The 16,883-nt window shown below is 40.7% G+C and overlaps 1 protein-coding gene across 1 annotated transcript in view; it reads right to left on the bottom strand.

Annotated features, from left to right (window-relative positions):
- Window positions 1–16,883, bottom strand: part of dock7 (dedicator of cytokinesis 7) — a 52,090-nt gene that overhangs the window by 13,815 nt on the left and 21,392 nt on the right. Inside the window, 21 exon segments of the mRNA XM_034080894.1 lie at window positions 270–422; window positions 516–650; window positions 758–854; window positions 2,652–2,669; window positions 3,235–3,331; window positions 4,292–4,451; window positions 5,843–6,025; window positions 6,172–6,350; window positions 7,274–7,443; window positions 7,802–7,941; window positions 8,200–8,367; window positions 8,766–8,879; window positions 9,151–9,291; window positions 9,407–9,502; window positions 11,050–11,139; window positions 13,169–13,261; window positions 14,242–14,411; window positions 15,011–15,175; window positions 15,323–15,554; window positions 16,248–16,334; window positions 16,747–16,848. Of these exon segments, the coding sequence (XP_033936785.1) occupies window positions 270–422; window positions 516–650; window positions 758–854; window positions 2,652–2,669; window positions 3,235–3,331; window positions 4,292–4,451; window positions 5,843–6,025; window positions 6,172–6,350; window positions 7,274–7,443; window positions 7,802–7,941; window positions 8,200–8,367; window positions 8,766–8,879; window positions 9,151–9,291; window positions 9,407–9,502; window positions 11,050–11,139; window positions 13,169–13,261; window positions 14,242–14,411; window positions 15,011–15,175; window positions 15,323–15,554; window positions 16,248–16,334; window positions 16,747–16,848 (2,790 nt within the window).

Below are 16,883 nucleotides of genomic sequence, written 5' to 3'. Positions count from 1 at the left end.
GACTGAAAAGGAAGCGTTCTGCCGAGCAAATTTCATTTCTAGTCAAGAAATCATTTTCAGAAAGGTCTGTCTGTGAAAAGTGTGGTACAGACAACTGTATTTGTAACCATCACCAGCAGCTATATGGAAGCTACACTTCAGGTTTTTTGGGTGGATGATGGGTTTAAACATTAAAAACCCCTCATCCAAGCTTTATGTTCAGATGTTCCAATCAAAAATAATACCACAACATGTTGGGTTGTAAACCTTTAGTTTTTAGTTGTACTTACGTTACCAATCTCAAAGTTTTGCCTCATGAGGAGGTAGAGGGAGGCGCTGGCGTGGGCCCTGATGGTTCCAATGCTGCTGCTGCAGCTCCTTAGCAACCGCAAACACAGGTCAGCACACTGCTCCGTCTCCTCCTCGAACAGCAGCTCAGGAAACTGCACCGACAGACAGAAACACACACATATTGACACAATACAAATGAAGTATGAAGCCCTGGAAGAAAATGCAAGGAAGAATTAAAGTCTTACCTTAGACACCAGCGCCCTCTGTGTGGCGAAACAATGCTGGAGGTAAAGGGCGCTCTGGTTGCAGGCCATGCTGTGGAGCAACACCTTCAGCACCCCCCCCAGGATACTCTCCTTAGACTCTGTCACTGATACCGTCTGAAGGGAAAGGGACACATTATAAGAGCAAGGCAGGGTTTATGGATATATATTTTTGCATATTCACATGCATGAATCTATAAAGAAAGTCCTTTCCCCTTGCTTACCTGCACAACAATCTCCAAAGTATCAAGAATAGTTAAGTTGGCTTCTGTTGCGAGGTTACCATCGATGAGTGCTTCATGCTCCAGCTCTGCTCTGGTCCTACAGTCAACAGAACAGAGAACCCTGTCACAAAATGGTTCACATCTCCCAAATTGCGATGATAATGCTGTACACTACAGCCTAACATGAGGTTCCTGTCACGATATTCAAGCCCTAGTTCATAGTCTCTGTGTGGAATAAACAGATAATATGTGCCGAGTAGAGTACCAGCCTATATGCTTGTTTGCATTCAATTTAATATGATATCTTTAACACTAGAACCGCCAACGGGTCAATTTTACCCGCAGCTGTTTTTTGATTGTATATAACTTTTTTTTAATAACATATTAAAGTCTCCCAGTCCGTGACTTTTCCTGAAAGGGTGTTATGTAGCACCATCTGTTGTTAAAAATGGTCATGATTGAAAAAATCGCCCAAAAAATTGACATTTATACCTATATCCGCCAGCGGGTAATATTTACCTCATAGAAAATGCAGCGTAAACATGACGTGTTGCTATAGCAACGCCTTTTGTCTACTGCGGTTCCTTATAGATAGAGAGATAGATTGAGAGAGAGATAGATAGAGAGATAGAGAGATTTGTACCTAAACAAAACACAAGTCTAACACCAAGCGTTTACATCGGCACTGGTAGCGATATTTTATACTTCATGCTATCTGCACAAACTATATCATATGAAAAGCTGAGAGTCCACATATTCTATTGGTATAAGTTTCGATGCGTGTGCGTCTGTGCGATCAAAACTCACTGTTCTACATGATAAATTAAATTAAATTGTACCTTGAAAATCAATAGCGGTTACATTTGACCCGTTGGCGGTTTTAGGTATACAGCGACCTCTGGCGGTTCTCGTGTTAAACAAAAAAGCTGCTTGTCTATCTATATTAAAATAAATCTTACACTGAAAGTGCAGACCTTAAACTATGCAAATGATCCACAGAAACAATGCATGCAGATCTATATGTAAACAGCTAGTGCAAACTTGTGACTTCAGAGGTTTGAAGTACGACTGTCCCTGGCTAAATACAATATTTGTCGAATAACACATTTGGTCAATAATGATTAGTTTAGTTAATCAACAGATCTGTAGTACAACGTTTTTCATCAACAAATCATGCAAAAGAACCACTTTTGATTTGACAATAGATTTGTTCATAAGTTTCCTTGAAAAAGAGTAATTCAATATGAACTTATCAACTAAAGTATTCTTAGTCAACTAAAGCCAAAACGGATATACATAATATAACAAGGACAGCTAAGGAATCCATCCCTGGCCTACAGGTGGAATATTAAGGATAAATGCTGTGTATATTTACCTATCCTACATGTTTGACTATATGCACATATATCAGGACTGGCTTTCAGTCGTAAAGCATTAAAGTATTCATTACAAGAAGAGCTATTGCTACATTGTCCTGTAGGGAGACACACGAGTCAGAACCCAAAGCAAAGCACGCTGGTTAAAAAGCAAAACAGACTCACTGCAACCACTACCGAGACAGACATGATTACCAGGAGAGAGGGAATGATGATGAGGGTCAGAACCATAAACAGGTGGTCTCTGTTGGTGTATTCATGTGCATGTGTGAAGAAATCAAAATGGAGTAGAAATGAATCATGATATTGGTCTATCAGGAGTGATCAGTTTCAAGCCAAGGAGGATCAAAAAGGGACAAGGAGGGTTAGATTCAGGGGGGAATCTGATCCAAATGTAATACATACATTTTGTGTCCACTGCAACCTCCCACAGGCATGTGAATACACCACGATTGAGTTACTGTACTTAAGCGGGGGGAATTTAAAGAAGCACACTGCAAATGTGGACCATACAATACCTGACTGATCTGTGACTCCTACATAAACACAGCAACGTGAGAGAACACATGGAAATGAACAGAAAACAAAGATTGGAGCTGCATTTACAACAAGAAACAGAGAGTCGAATAAATACAATAAATATGAAATACGAAATAAAACAAGCATTGCACGAAGCAGTGTATCTTTTGTGCATGCAACACAGATATCTGCAGTTGCTTGGTAAACATGTTAAATTAAACATTAGGCAAAATAAATCATTCTGCTCTGTTGCTATGGAAATCCAAATGAAGAATTGGAAATAACCAAAAAACTATAAATTAACTTTGGCTGAAGTGGACATCGTTTGTGATATTCTAATAAGAAGATTAAAGGATTGTTTTCCACACTTCAAGATGTATCTATCTGTAAGGCTTTAAATGATTTATTAAAGGTGGCGATATAAGTGGGTATGGACATGATTATACTCATTCATGGTTTTGTGCAGCACAAAAAGTGTATGCACTTAAAATACTGTGTTCCTTCAAGGAGCTGACTCTTTGAGGTTTATTATGTGACATATAGAATTCGGAAGGTGGATTTAGAGTTAGAGAAAAAGCGTACTTGTCCATCTTTTCGCTGTTTTGTCTCCAGTGCGTCATGTCCTTTCTCCATCGAAGGTTTTCCTGACTGCCAAAAGCACTGCCAGATGGACTTCGTTCTAAACGGAAGAGAACATCATTTACTTTTGTATTAGTGGTGAAAGAAGGTATGTGTACACAGTGAAACATCATTGACTTTGGTTGAAACTTTGTTTGATCTGCAGTGCTATTAAAGTGCACAGCAGTATGAGTGTGTGCAGGTTGGAAAGCAGGATATACTGTAGTTTAGGACTTCATGTGTTAGCATCATTTTGTTTAAAGGTCTCCTATTATACTACTTTTAGGAATATATTATAGGTCTCAGATATATAAAAAACATGTCTCTGAAGTGTTTTGCTCAAAATACCAAACAGATCACCCATTCTAGCCATGCCTCTATTTCAGCCCTGTTAGAGAAGTGCTGATTCTGGGTGCGCAGCTCTAGAGAGAGGAGAGCGCATGCAGGATAATTCTACCCAGATACTCAGCTAAACGCCGTGATTAAAACGCCATATCATGTTCCAAAGCACATCAAGGATTACTTCTCAAACAGTGTGGAGCTCAAATGCTTTTTCTCTTGCGGGTTTACCACAAGGTACCTTTTATTTCCTGCTTTTTTACACATAGTCTCTCCAGTACAGCGTTAGCTCTGAGTGTTAGCGATGCTTGCTAATGTAAACACAGACCATATTACTTCCAAAACATGTCGCTTATTGTTTCTGATACAGCAACGTTTCTGATAGGGCCGTGGGCGTAAAGCCAGCACACATTTCCGATACTACGTCATATCGGACGCAAATCTGGATCAGCTCCGTTGTATCCCCATTTTTAGAGATGTGGGTACGGAGGAAAAGAGAGAGGGTTTTATTTTCTGACACTTTGTGAGTTCCCTGACACACCGGGGACACATGTTTATGTATAAAAGACATCAAAAAGTGCATTTTGCATAATAGGGGACCTGGCTCAATGTTTCATCTGTGTTTGCTTTCAAAGTATACAGATATAGTGTGTGAGCATTTGCTGAGATGTGTTAGCCCCACCTAGCTGTCCGCGGCTGCGTCGCACCATCTCCTGTCGGGCCCCGATGCTGCCCAAGATGGCCTCCTCCAGCTTGGCCTTCATGTCTTTAGACTTCTTAAAGGTCAGGCTGTTCATCCGCTCAAACGCCTTCTTCCCCTGCATGGTGAACACAACATGGGCCTTGTATCCATGAGGCAGAGGATGAGTGGACGGACAGAGAAACCAAAGCGGGGAAGTTATTTGCAGCACAGCACTCAGCAAGCAAGGCAGATTAGGAGCAAACAAGCACATGTGCAAGCATCGACAAGCAGACAGCAAACAGAGCATAGCAGAAAGTAAAACACACAGAAAGAAAGAATGTTTAGAAGAGGATTGTGCATACATTATTTAGAAGATTTAGAAAATGTAAAACAAAATCTGGACAAATAAGTATGTATGTAAGAAATAGTCGTTGCTCTCTCATGAATGAATATAAATGTCCACAGTAAAGTTTTGAGTTTTCTTTTTCTGTTTGACCTGTATTAACTTTTTGCTACAATTTCCCATTTGTTGTGAGCACATTTGTGACATGCTCCATCGAAAGCAGTCGCATTGACCCGGAGACACATTTTGAGTTGTATACACTGTTGGAAAGAGGAGACTCCTAGCTTTCTGATGATATCAGGATTGTTGTTGTACTCCAAATATTAAGCGAAATATGTCCCATTATATAACGACTGTCATCATTTTGAGAGAAAGCCCTTTAAAGTTTCCTCTTCTCTGGAATCCATCGACCTGATTGATTATTAGCGGAGCAAATGATCAAAATAGTCCGGAGGGAAGATATTTTAGTTTGGATTACTGTTCTGGGGGAAGCTTGCGAGTGTGTGTGTGTTTGTGTCATTTTGCGTGTGTATTGTGTTTTTTGCCCGGGGAAAACACCGGCTGTTGTTATGCCTGCTGTGACGTCAAGTTACTCCGTTCTCCACTTGTAATTATGCCGTTACAAGCTACAAAGTTGTATTTATCATCTGAATTTGCCGAAACAAGTTTAATATTCTGAAAGCCAAGACTTTGTTTATTTGAAATCAGATGAAAACAAACGGACCCTGCCGTGTTATCTATGATTACTATACGCCTTACGTTCATAATTTCAGAGGAGGGAGGGGAAGCGGCGCTGCGGAACAGCAGAGTGGCGAGTGAGAGCTGTCATCTTCCCTTTACAAGCTTAGAAAATGTATTTATCGTGTGATTTTAGAAATAAAAGTTTCATATTCTGAAAGCCAAGACTTTGTTTATTTAAAATCAAACAAAACACCCGAACCCCGAAAAACGATTTCTTTACGCAAATCCACGTTTATTTTGAAATGAGCCGTTGCGACTTCCGACTGATTTCGATAGAGCGGGTCACATATGATGGCTGATATGAGTATACAGTTTCATTTATAAACCTCACTATCAGTCCAACTGGGAAAATAATATTTTGTGGAACATAAAACTTAGGAGAAGGTACACTCAAGAGACAATGGGTACCCAACCCTCTGTGTGCTCCTGGGCAACCATGCAGTGGTTAGTCGGTGTGTTGATGTCACCTTGTACTCAAAGCAGGACACACACAGGTAGAGGAGGTCCAGCAGGCGGTTGAGCTGCGACACCGACAGGTCTGTGAACCACTTCTGTAACACCAGCTCGTCGGCGTTCTTCAACACCCACAGCAGACAGATGAGCAGACTGCGGCTCGACTCGGCCGAGAAGCTACCATGCGGACGACTCGCCTGGAGAAATGGACCATGGGAAATGAACAGGGAGGAAGGACAGAAAGAGGTATGATAAAAAGACAAACGCCTCCAAATGTTGTAATGACGTACAGTAGTAGGACTGCTCCATACATTGCAGATGAATGATACAAACATTAAAATACCTGCGAGTTGAGCAAGAAGCTACTTGGTCGGGACATTGGGGTGGGAGTGGCGGTGCCTGCTATCGCCGCGGCGACCGTCTGGTTGATCAGGCTGTTAGCCTCTCCCTCTGCCTCTTCCCCACTGCTGCCCATCGCTGCCCCCTGGGGACAGCCCGGCCGACCCCACTGGTTATGGGACTCTAGTGAGACAAAAAGAAGAGAATAAAAAATACAATCATTAACAGGAATATAAAAATAAAAAGGGGAATTGCTTTATCTAGAATGGAAAAGTAATAAGGATGTTGACACTTTGATAACATGGCATTTTTAGAAATAAATACTATTTAATAATAACTACTTGAAAAGATATCACAAAATAGGCCACATTTTATTCTGCGATTATTAAAACATTTATCACTGGGTCATTTTAAAACCAGATCCTGGTCTAGATGAGTCTCATTCACTAAGGAAGCGGTGGGGGTGGGGGTGGTCAAATAGGGATGCACTGAGGCAAGAGATCAGCTAGTTCATTATGTTTTTTGTGCAACATTCTTTGCAGTTCAAATGATAACCTCCAGAGTTCCAAAGTATAAAGCTACTGTAGGTCACATTGTAACGTTGCAGAGGCGTGTGTTTGAATACCTCAGGTTACTTGGCATTTTGCCACATTATGTCGTAACAGGAGTCTTTGCTGGCTCAATGTAATGCTGAAGAGGTACCCTCGTGCTCAAGTGCACACACATCCATGCCTATGCCCTGCACCCAGTGTGATAAATGCTCTGAAGTGGCCAAATTGTTGCCAAATGGTTTCAGGGACAGTCAGTTAATATTCATCTGTGATTTTCTAAAGTGGTTTAGGTAATAATTGTTCTTCACTTGTATTAAAGTAGAACATGAGATGACATGGTAAAGCAGTGTGTGGAACTGAGAATACCACACATACTGATATTCTAAAAACATGCAACTCTTTATCCACGCAAATGTATGTTTTTTGAAGCATTGAATAATATATTTAATAATCTCCCTTTCGCGTAGTTTAAAGAACACTTATAAAACACAGACCCGCCTTTTAAAGAATGAATTATATAAAGGGTGTTGTAATGTAACTAATATCATGTTTTACCTGTAAAGTCATGGAGCAGTGGTAGTGTTTCCATGACGATGCCAATGAGTGGCAGGTACAGCATGGCGACTCGGGCCTTGACCTCGGGGTCAGCGTAGCGGGGGTCAGAGTCGTGGCTGGACAGGAGGTTATGGACCACACTCACCACTTTCTTATGAAGGCCGAACATGCTACAGTGCAAACAAGAACAAAACTGAATTGAATTTCACGTGAGAAAAGCACATTGGGTGGGAGAACACCCAATGTGCACAACCTTAACTCACTCACATGAATGCATGTCAGCAAGCATACAGACTTATCTCTCACCAACAGACACAGAGACTATAACCTGATAATAGCACTTTTGATTCTCTACAATACATGATAGTTTATTGGGTACACACACCCACACCCACAAACAAACCACCACACATACAATCACCTTGTATGTGACACGATGATGTGAAGAAACTCAACTATTTTGACCCTTCAAGTTGCCCTGACTCACACAAAGACCTTTTCTTTAGTATACATCTTACGCATACTAACCCTTCATTTTCTGGGTCGAGTATTACGGACAGTTCCGACAGAACCAGTCCAGCCAGAAAGTGTTGCTCTCTGAAGGGAACAGACAGCTCAAACATGTTGGCTATCTTCTGGTCCTGGACATTTGTGGAGAACCCAGAGCTCTATGGGAAAGAAGGGAGAACAGAACATCCACACAAGTTAGACCATTCATAATTTAGGAATTGAAATGCATCAATAACACAACAAAATGATATAAATGTTATTGTAGGACAGTCTTACAATCTACTTTTGCTGCTCATCCTTTTTACGCTGCCACATTTCCAAGAAGTTAGTATAGGTGCACGCATGATCATCTAACTTTAAATTCCTTTAAATAAGTTTGCATAATTTCCCCTGCACATCCCCACTTGTTGTCTGACCTGTGAAGTTGCTGAAGACACGGAGGGGGAAGGCGAGGCGGGGGGGGTGAGCAGGCTGCAGGGCAGGTTGAGGGTGACGTAGTGTTCGTGGCTGCACACTATTCTCAAAAAGTCAAGCCTCAAAGACTCAAGGGTTGGGTTCTGCAGGGCGTAAAGCTTTGTGGAAACCTGGAGGAAGGAAACGGGGCACAATCATTTATGGTTTTAGAGAAAATACCTAACCACACAGATAAATAATTCGACTGAATACTGTTAAAAGAACTGAAAATCTTGGAAAGGAAAGTTGTTGGAATGTTTTAAGGTCATGAAGAAACCTGAAATGCTGTGTTAATACATCTTGAGTTGTATGCTTTGCCAGAATGTAGTAAAACTGGGACGATATCTGGCAGTAGCTTCTTTGATTAACAATGGGGAGACATCCAAATTCATTTGTTAAGTTAATAATGATGTCAAGTTTTGGCTAAGCGTTGCTCTGATTTCATTAACACTTATCCTTATAAATTGTGATTATTTGCATAAAAACACTTAACAAGAAATGTGTAACATCTTTGTGATGTGGCATTTACCTGTTTCCAGTATGCTCTGATTAAGGTGAAGACAAAGCCTCGGTCCATGACTGAGAGCAAATCGTTGAGGAAGAAGGCCAGACTGGTGTTGAGTCTCTCCACCATCTCTAGGTCCTGATTGGATGAGATACACATGACTTAACAAGTTGACAGTTAGAGCAAGATGTTAGAGTCACCTAACCAGGCAAAAGGATGATAATGGAACATCCCTTGTAGTCACATTGCAAAACCCACATCAAGTGTTAAATGAGCTGATTCTCTAGATTATTGTATAACACCACATTCCTTCTACTGTATGTGCTCTACAGCAATGATATTTAACAGATTGCATGCCCACCAGGAGGTCCTTATATTCTCACGTAACTCTCACCAGGCTGTTACTAACCTTCTGGAAGCGAGACACGATGTCCCCGGCGATGGTGCTGACCAGAGCTGTAATGTCATCCATGAAGCGCTCTGGGAAACGGTTCTTCCTGGGTGACTCCAAGCGCTCCGTGAAGTAGAGGTGGTGGATAATGCTCTTCACCTGTGGTACAAGGCAAGACATGTTGTCATGGGAAAAGACTGTACTGTGATGACTATTAATAGAATAGGAAAAGTCACAGCTGTTTATAGGTTTAACGACAGGGTTTTTTTCTTACCATGAGTTCAAAGAAAAACCAGGCCTGTTGCAGAGCCCCCTCCCTGACGCTCCCACTGCTCACTACCCACTGCAGCGCCAACTCCTCATGGAAGAGCTGAGGAGAAAAGGAGTGGAGATGGAGGGAAAGAGAGGGAGAAGCAACGGAGCCAGACAGAGAGAATGTGAGGCAACAGGAGAAGTATCACCGTTGATATTACATTTTAATATACCTCCATGCTGTGAATAGATTATTCAGTACATCTACTGTTAACTGAACTTCAAAATGTACAAACTTAAAAGGGGATGTAACATGGAATAAAAGTTTAGCAGCTTTAGTCAACAGCGATTAGCAATGCTAACATTCTTTATATGAAAGAATATGAGTCCAGAAAAGCTGCTGCGCTCCCAACACTGAAGATTAACTGAATTACAGAGGGAGGTTAAACCAAAATATACATATACTACATTAAGGGGTTACCAACTCCAAACACTAAACAAAGTCATTAAAAGTAAAAATATCCTTTAATATAATTTACAGTTAGATTCAACAACCTTTATTTTATGAAATGATGAAAAATGCCCTCTTTTCACCATGCAAATTAGAGTCTTTCATAAAGTTACTTCCTGATAATCGTATAAATGGCTGAGGTATTACAAATGTGCACAAGGAGGTTTTTAAACATGGAGATAAGAATGTATTCTTTTTCATTTCTTTAAAGAATTATGCATCAATCGCTTGACCTTATTTGAGTGTGTGTTTTATGCAGAACACAGTCTGGCTAGCATATTGACTGTCTATTGAATCTGGCAAGTTTCCGAAATCGTGGTTACATATTATAGAGATTAAGAAGTGGCCAGACATGAAGGATGACCCCATTTATTATCCTTAAAATACTTTAGGCGCCGTCTACAAAAATCATTTTGGGGCATTTTGTATATTTACTAGTAGCATAAGTTCTACTTTAAAGTAGTTAGTGCTGAGAACTGAGTATTGCTCAGTTCTATCTGCGAAGCAGACCCAAAATGGTAACTAGTAAATAGATGTTTTTATGTGTTTGTTTGTTTTTTGTTCTTTATCATTAGTTAGGGAAATGTTTCACCAAACTTGCAAGTGTTTATGACTCAAATGCAGGGTCCTAGTAAACCGATGGAAGTGGTACTTAAAAAACAAGCCTAACCATATGCATTTAATGCATGATGAGTAAGTAGTGCAAAGGGCTGCACGATATAATGTTTTTTTATAATTAAGGTTAAACTTGTGATATTTATATTTCATCTGATTTGTATAACATTTTTTTAAAGAGTATCCGTAAAAGGCTGCAGCTTAAAATGTAAATCACCATTCTTTTTGGTTTATTTAACAAATAACTTATTTTTCCTCATATTGTGCAGCCCGATTAAAGGACGATTAAAGGAGACTTCCCAGACTAAGTTAGCCAGACTAAGCCAGCCAGAATACAAACATTCATGTCAATTTAAAAAAAACTCCTTGAAACATTCAGAACGAGAGGCAGATCATAGACATTCCGCATTCAACAAACTCCACAACCACCAAATACAACATCAACCAAATCGAGAAGCACACATCCACAGACAAGACAGGTGAGGAGGCGAATAAAGAGGTGGGCGGGCTTGGCTCCTCCCCCAGTGCAGTGGCACTACCTTTTTTGTGGGCAACCGTCCTGTTAAAGTTTGCAAGAAACTGGTGCTCTCAGTGTGCGAAGACATGCGATTGCCACTGCGCTCCATGGCCTATGGGTGGGATGAATGGAACGGTGACAACAAGGTTAGTGGAGGAGCAACGGGAGCGTGGGGTTGCACCTTATTCCTCAGCACACAGGGAAAACGTGTCTGCTGGGTCACAGGCACCACACACACACACACACACACACACACACACACACACACACACACACACACACACACACACACACACACACACACACACACACACACACACACACACACACACACACACACACACACACACACACACACACACACACACACACACACACACACACACACACACACACACACACACACACACACACACACTACATTTTTGTGATCTCTTGCACACACATCAAGACACAGAGCTATTGTACAAAGGACAGGGTGAAAACAATTAAAACTGTTGTTCCCATGATCTAACACAGTCACATACATCTGTAGTTTGAGTGCCTTAAAGAATCAGAATCAGAATCAAGCTTATTGCCAGGTACGTTTACACATACAAGGAATTTGCTTTGATATCTGGATGTGTGGACTGCGGATGGAAATTAGCTCAAAGCTAAATCTGGCACTGTTATGCTTGATACATTTGAATGTTTTAAGTGTTCATTACTGTGCATTGTCCCTGCCAAATAAACGATTAAATAAAAATAAATAAACAATCTGAAGAAATAAGTTGCGAAGTAGGTAATAACACATAAAATAACTATATAAGGATAATAAAAAATAAGTATTTTTTAAGAAACAATTTAGCATTAAAAAAGGATGCAAGTATTTACACCTAATGTAAGATATATTATGTTGGAGGAATGCAAAATGGGTGCGATATCAAGTTAAGTTGGCATTAGTAAAAAAAACGTAGCAACTGTTTTATTAATGGTGGGTAGACTAACCCAGGTTGAATGTGGATTATTCATTTCATTTCAAACCTTTATGTATACAGATAAATCCCATTGAGATCATTGATCTCTTTTCCAAGGGAGACCTGCCATGCTCTGTTAATGTTGGCACAATATATTATAAGCTGGAATCTAGCTGTGATTTTATGAATATCATTTGCAGAATTATTTTCCCTTCTGTTTTCTTGATTTTCATAACATCCAGCGTTTGAGTTGGTGATTAACAAATGCTTATATCAGGAAGACCTAAAGTGGCAGAGGACATTACATCACATGTTCAGACGGAATGAGAAGCTGAGCTTGCACACGTAGACAGACACACACTCACACTTACAGATATACCATGCTCTGGTGACAGAGTGAACGCAAGGTAGTGTTAGTAGGAAGTCATGCATGGTTATTAGCTGGAGTGGAGAGTGAATAATGGTGGTGGAAACAGAAAGAAGAAAAGAGAATGAGAGATGAAACAAAATGGTCGCAGAATAAATACTGATTTCTTACACTACTCTTTTTCTCTACAATTTTTTTGTGAAATATATACGTGCATAAAAGATCATAGTATATAAAGAGAGTAAGGCAAACATTGCTCAAGAAATAGCTGCCAAGAAAAACTATGGTAAAATGGCACTGATATCTTTCGATTTAGACTATGTTATCTTTTCATGAAAGTACTGAGAAAAAGGGAGGTGTTACAGTACATGTGATACGTAATAATGGATGAGTTATGGCGTGAGGGACAATGGGTCATGGAGGCGGCTGTGATCCCATCAATGGGTTAACGGGAGGATTGTGAGTAAAAGTCTAGCAGGATACTGTAATATTCAGAAGTTTTGGTTTTGTATGTCTTTGTTGTTATGGTTTGTAGAAAGTGAGCAAAGATGGGTTGATTATCATAGTAGTTACGCTATTAAAAACCTCAGGAAGTAGCTCCACTCGAGTCTATAAATGAAAGATCATAAAACCTAAAGACATTTCAACCGTTAAATATTCATTAAGGATATGTATTGCCCCTGAAACTCACCTTTCTTTTTTTAGTAACTATGGTTGTGTTCATAAATAGACCAACACTCTGAATATCCCAGTATCCCTTCGAGGTGAGCTGTTTTTATAGAGAGGTAAAGTGGAGGACGGGGCATTCATAAAACCACCTGCATGGTTTCTGGAGCGGACCCAGGGCTGGATCCCCAGGGGTCGCTCTTACAGCCCATGGTGTGCACCCAGGAGTTGGAGCGGTCTAAGCCCTAGACGTGCCAAGGTTAAAGGACACAAGGCAGGCAGGAAGCAAGGGAACGAGCGAGCAGCACGGGGGAAGGAGGAGGGAAAGGAACAGTGACAGGTTAAAGAGGTTCAGAGGTCAGGACTGCTGGAAGATGCAAAGGGCCTTTAACAGGTTAGCTGTCAGTACATTCAAAATGCAAATCATCACCACAGAGGAGCAAAGCAAATGTTCTCTCTCTCCCTTTCTCTCTCTGTGTAAGACAAAAGTCCCCCTCCCTCAGAGACAAGAGAAGAAAGGTTTGGTTAAGTATTAGCAGAAAGGGAACATTCACCAAACAAGGGGCTGCATTCAAACACTGTTTGGGTACTTTGGGTTAAACAAAGAGGGAAATCACAAATTACAAACAAGACCAAATAAATGACAACACATAAATAAATTCAATCTAAAGAAACAAAACCATTCGAGACTGACAAGGCTATGCTATGCTTTATGACTATTGAAACAATGGCCTATTGTATCTTCCTGACAGCATCTGCTTTCTTATGTGTCTGTAAACTAAACGACTTTAATGCCTTTCACAACCTGCACAAAGACGACACTGAGCACTGTGTGTGCATGTGTATGTATACATGTGTGTGCCTCAGGTTGCTGTTACAGCGGTTAGAAAGATAAGATGTCCCCATATTTTGTTTACGCGTAGGCTTTACAGTTTACATGTGATAAAACGGCCCCTGGGTCACTGTACACATGTCAGGTATCTGCTTTTCTGTGCGTTAAGAATTACCTCACCCTACATGAGCATGTCTTCAATACAACACAGATCAATGAGAATATATCAATATTTAACTCTGATATCCATGTGGACAAGCCAAATATTGCAATAGGGCTTCGTACCAAGACAGTTCTGTCCATATTTGAACTTGTGTAACATTTTGAGCCTCTATTTAATGCCTCAGCAGAAAAGCAACTGAACTCTAAAGCACTTTAAGTTATAGACCTTACCTTGCTGCCAATGATAGAGCGGACCTCATCGTCAGGAGAGGTGGGTGTACCGGAGATGTCAGGGTTACTGTTGCTAAGGCTACGGGAGCGGTTAAGGTTAAGGCTGGCTGGTCGAACAGCTGAGCGAGCCATGGTGGCATAGTGCATCGAACCTCCCAACCCTCCTGGCCCTGGGACAAGACACAGAGGGAAGAGAATGGAACAACTGCGGATAACTTCTTCTTCTACCAAGCCATTGTGGGTCCAAAGACCTGATAGTTGCATGTTCACACTTCTCCCAATGCACACACACCCTGCCCCTAATCATAAGGCCTTGTATGTTGTGAAGACACAAGAAAGAAGCTCAAAAACATATATTTTCATAAATAATAACAGTTCTATGGATCAATGAATGAAATCATCAATCATATGAAATCAAGCACAACATGTCAAATTATCTACCAACATGGAATAATACCTGAGGAACTGAATATTATGTTCATTTTAGATGGAATAAAAACTGCACACAGGTTAAAATGTCACGTTTTGGGCCATATCTACCTGTTACAGATGAGTTGGGGTCTGTGTGGAGCATGCAGAAGAACAAAAGTAAAAAAAAATAAAATCAAAAAGAAATAGAAGAAGAAAAATGATGGCAGAAAGGAAAATAATAAGACATCCAGTGAAGGCGATTGGGAGTTGAATGAAGTTAACTTAAAAGGGGAAAACAGAAAAACCGATACAGATAAAGAAAAGTGTGAAGGGGTTTACTGCATCGACAGTTAAATACCTGGAGAGGGTGAGTTGGGGTCAGTGCTGGGCAACCGGAAGACGTAGTGGATGTAAGAAGACAGCAGGCCGTTGCGACCATGCATGTCCTGGCTGGTGTCCAAGTATTTATGAAGCCGGTTTACTATGGAAGCCATGACCTCGAAGGATGCCTGGCCCAGATTCACTGAACACACACAGATACACAGGGACATATATTCAAAAAGGCAGATATGGACAAATACATTATGGGGCATATTGTGACCGCCATAAAATATACAGCTTATATTGTGTAACTTTGTAATTTTTAGTTCAGTGTAAAACGATATCATACCGATCTGCCCAGCAATGACTGGTGGGCGCACTACGAGCAGCACCAACTTGTCGAGCAGGAGGTGGAGGAATCGAACCACTGGCTCCAGCTGGGAAGAGTTGAGCGCAGCAAGGCTGGACTTGAGCTCGGCCTCAAGGTTGTTTTCCATGATACGCATGTCTCCTATCCTGACTGGGAACGTGTGCTCGTCCAGGGCATGTACCAAGGCAAAGAACTTATCCAGGTACTGGTCCTGGAGGAGGAGAATGGGGGTACAAGGAGAAGAAAGAGAGAACATGGTTGGCAAAACAAATGCAGGAAAGGGCATATAAACAGCTACAGATGGTAACAGAACAGAAGAGAAGATGTATTCAAAGAAAATAAGGCAAAAACAAAAAGCTTAGAGGACTAATATATTACAGTGTTAAAGGTAAAGAAAAAACGGGGGGAAGGAAGTCGACAAACAAAAGTAAGCTTGGATCTACTCGTCTGTAAGTTGGCTCACCAAGTTGAAACCACAAAACGAACGTTACTACAAGAACACAGGAGAATCCAGCAGGTCTAATCTGCGCCAGGAGCAGTGATTTATGAGCACATTAGTCCCAGTTAGGCTCCTAGGGACCACAGTCAAGCCCTCCACACCCCAGCCGACACAGCGATGGAGTAGAGCTCAGTAAATTACTGCAGAGACGAGCTTCAACCACTAATGAACTGGTGCTGTGGAGGAATTCATCTAAATGCGAGAACACTGTGTATTTCTTTCTTCAATAAAATATTACCTTTTAAATGTTAACCTGTGTGTAAGGCTTAGGAAAAGTATTCTACAGCAACTGATATTTTAATATACACAGCTCCTCTTCATCAGTTAAGGTAATAGGAGAAGAAGGTTAATTCCAAAATCCTGAAAAGCACGATAAGTAAAAACTAATGTATACAGTATTGTTACCTGTGTGTGGATGGTTGAAACAGACACCACTTCCACATTGAAAACTCCTCGATGGTTGTCCACCCACTTCATCCCTGGGAGAGCAACCTGAAGAACAACAATATCAGAGTAAATCTGAGCTGCATTGGCAAAAGGAGCATTTTACAAGTAGCGAAAATTGACAATAAGTAACTTTGGGTAGAAGGTTAAAATGTAGCTTGAATCAAAAAGGTTTAAAGGCTGGGGCATTTGAAAGGCTTTTATTCCCCTCAATCTTTTTTATATTACAAAGCTTACTCTAAAACACAGACATCATGCACACCAATTCTTTAACATGCACTAAAAATAACTGAGGATATGTGAAGCAAAAACTGCAAACATCAAAAAACATTATGGCTGCCCGTTTGAAATACATCTTTTTAAATTCATACTTTCTTTACAGACAGATTACATTACATTATACATTATTACATTATATTCTTTACAGATAAATGGCCCAATACTGTAAAAACGGTCTTACATCTGGTGAGAGAACAGAGTAGGATTGTGGTGGTTTCTCTAGAGACACGGGCAGACAGAAATGGCCCGTCCGCAGACGCCCGTTCTGCAGCATGGGGATCCACTACAGAGAGAGGGAGACACAAATAAAATCAAAAG

This window comes from Pseudochaenichthys georgianus, chromosome 4 (assembly GCF_902827115.2).
Source record: "Pseudochaenichthys georgianus chromosome 4, fPseGeo1.2, whole genome shotgun sequence".
In the NCBI taxonomy this organism is placed as follows: Eukaryota; Metazoa; Chordata; class Actinopteri; order Perciformes; family Channichthyidae; genus Pseudochaenichthys; species Pseudochaenichthys georgianus.
Note: the sequence above shows the minus strand (reverse complement) of the source record. Positions and strands in the feature narration are given on the sequence as shown.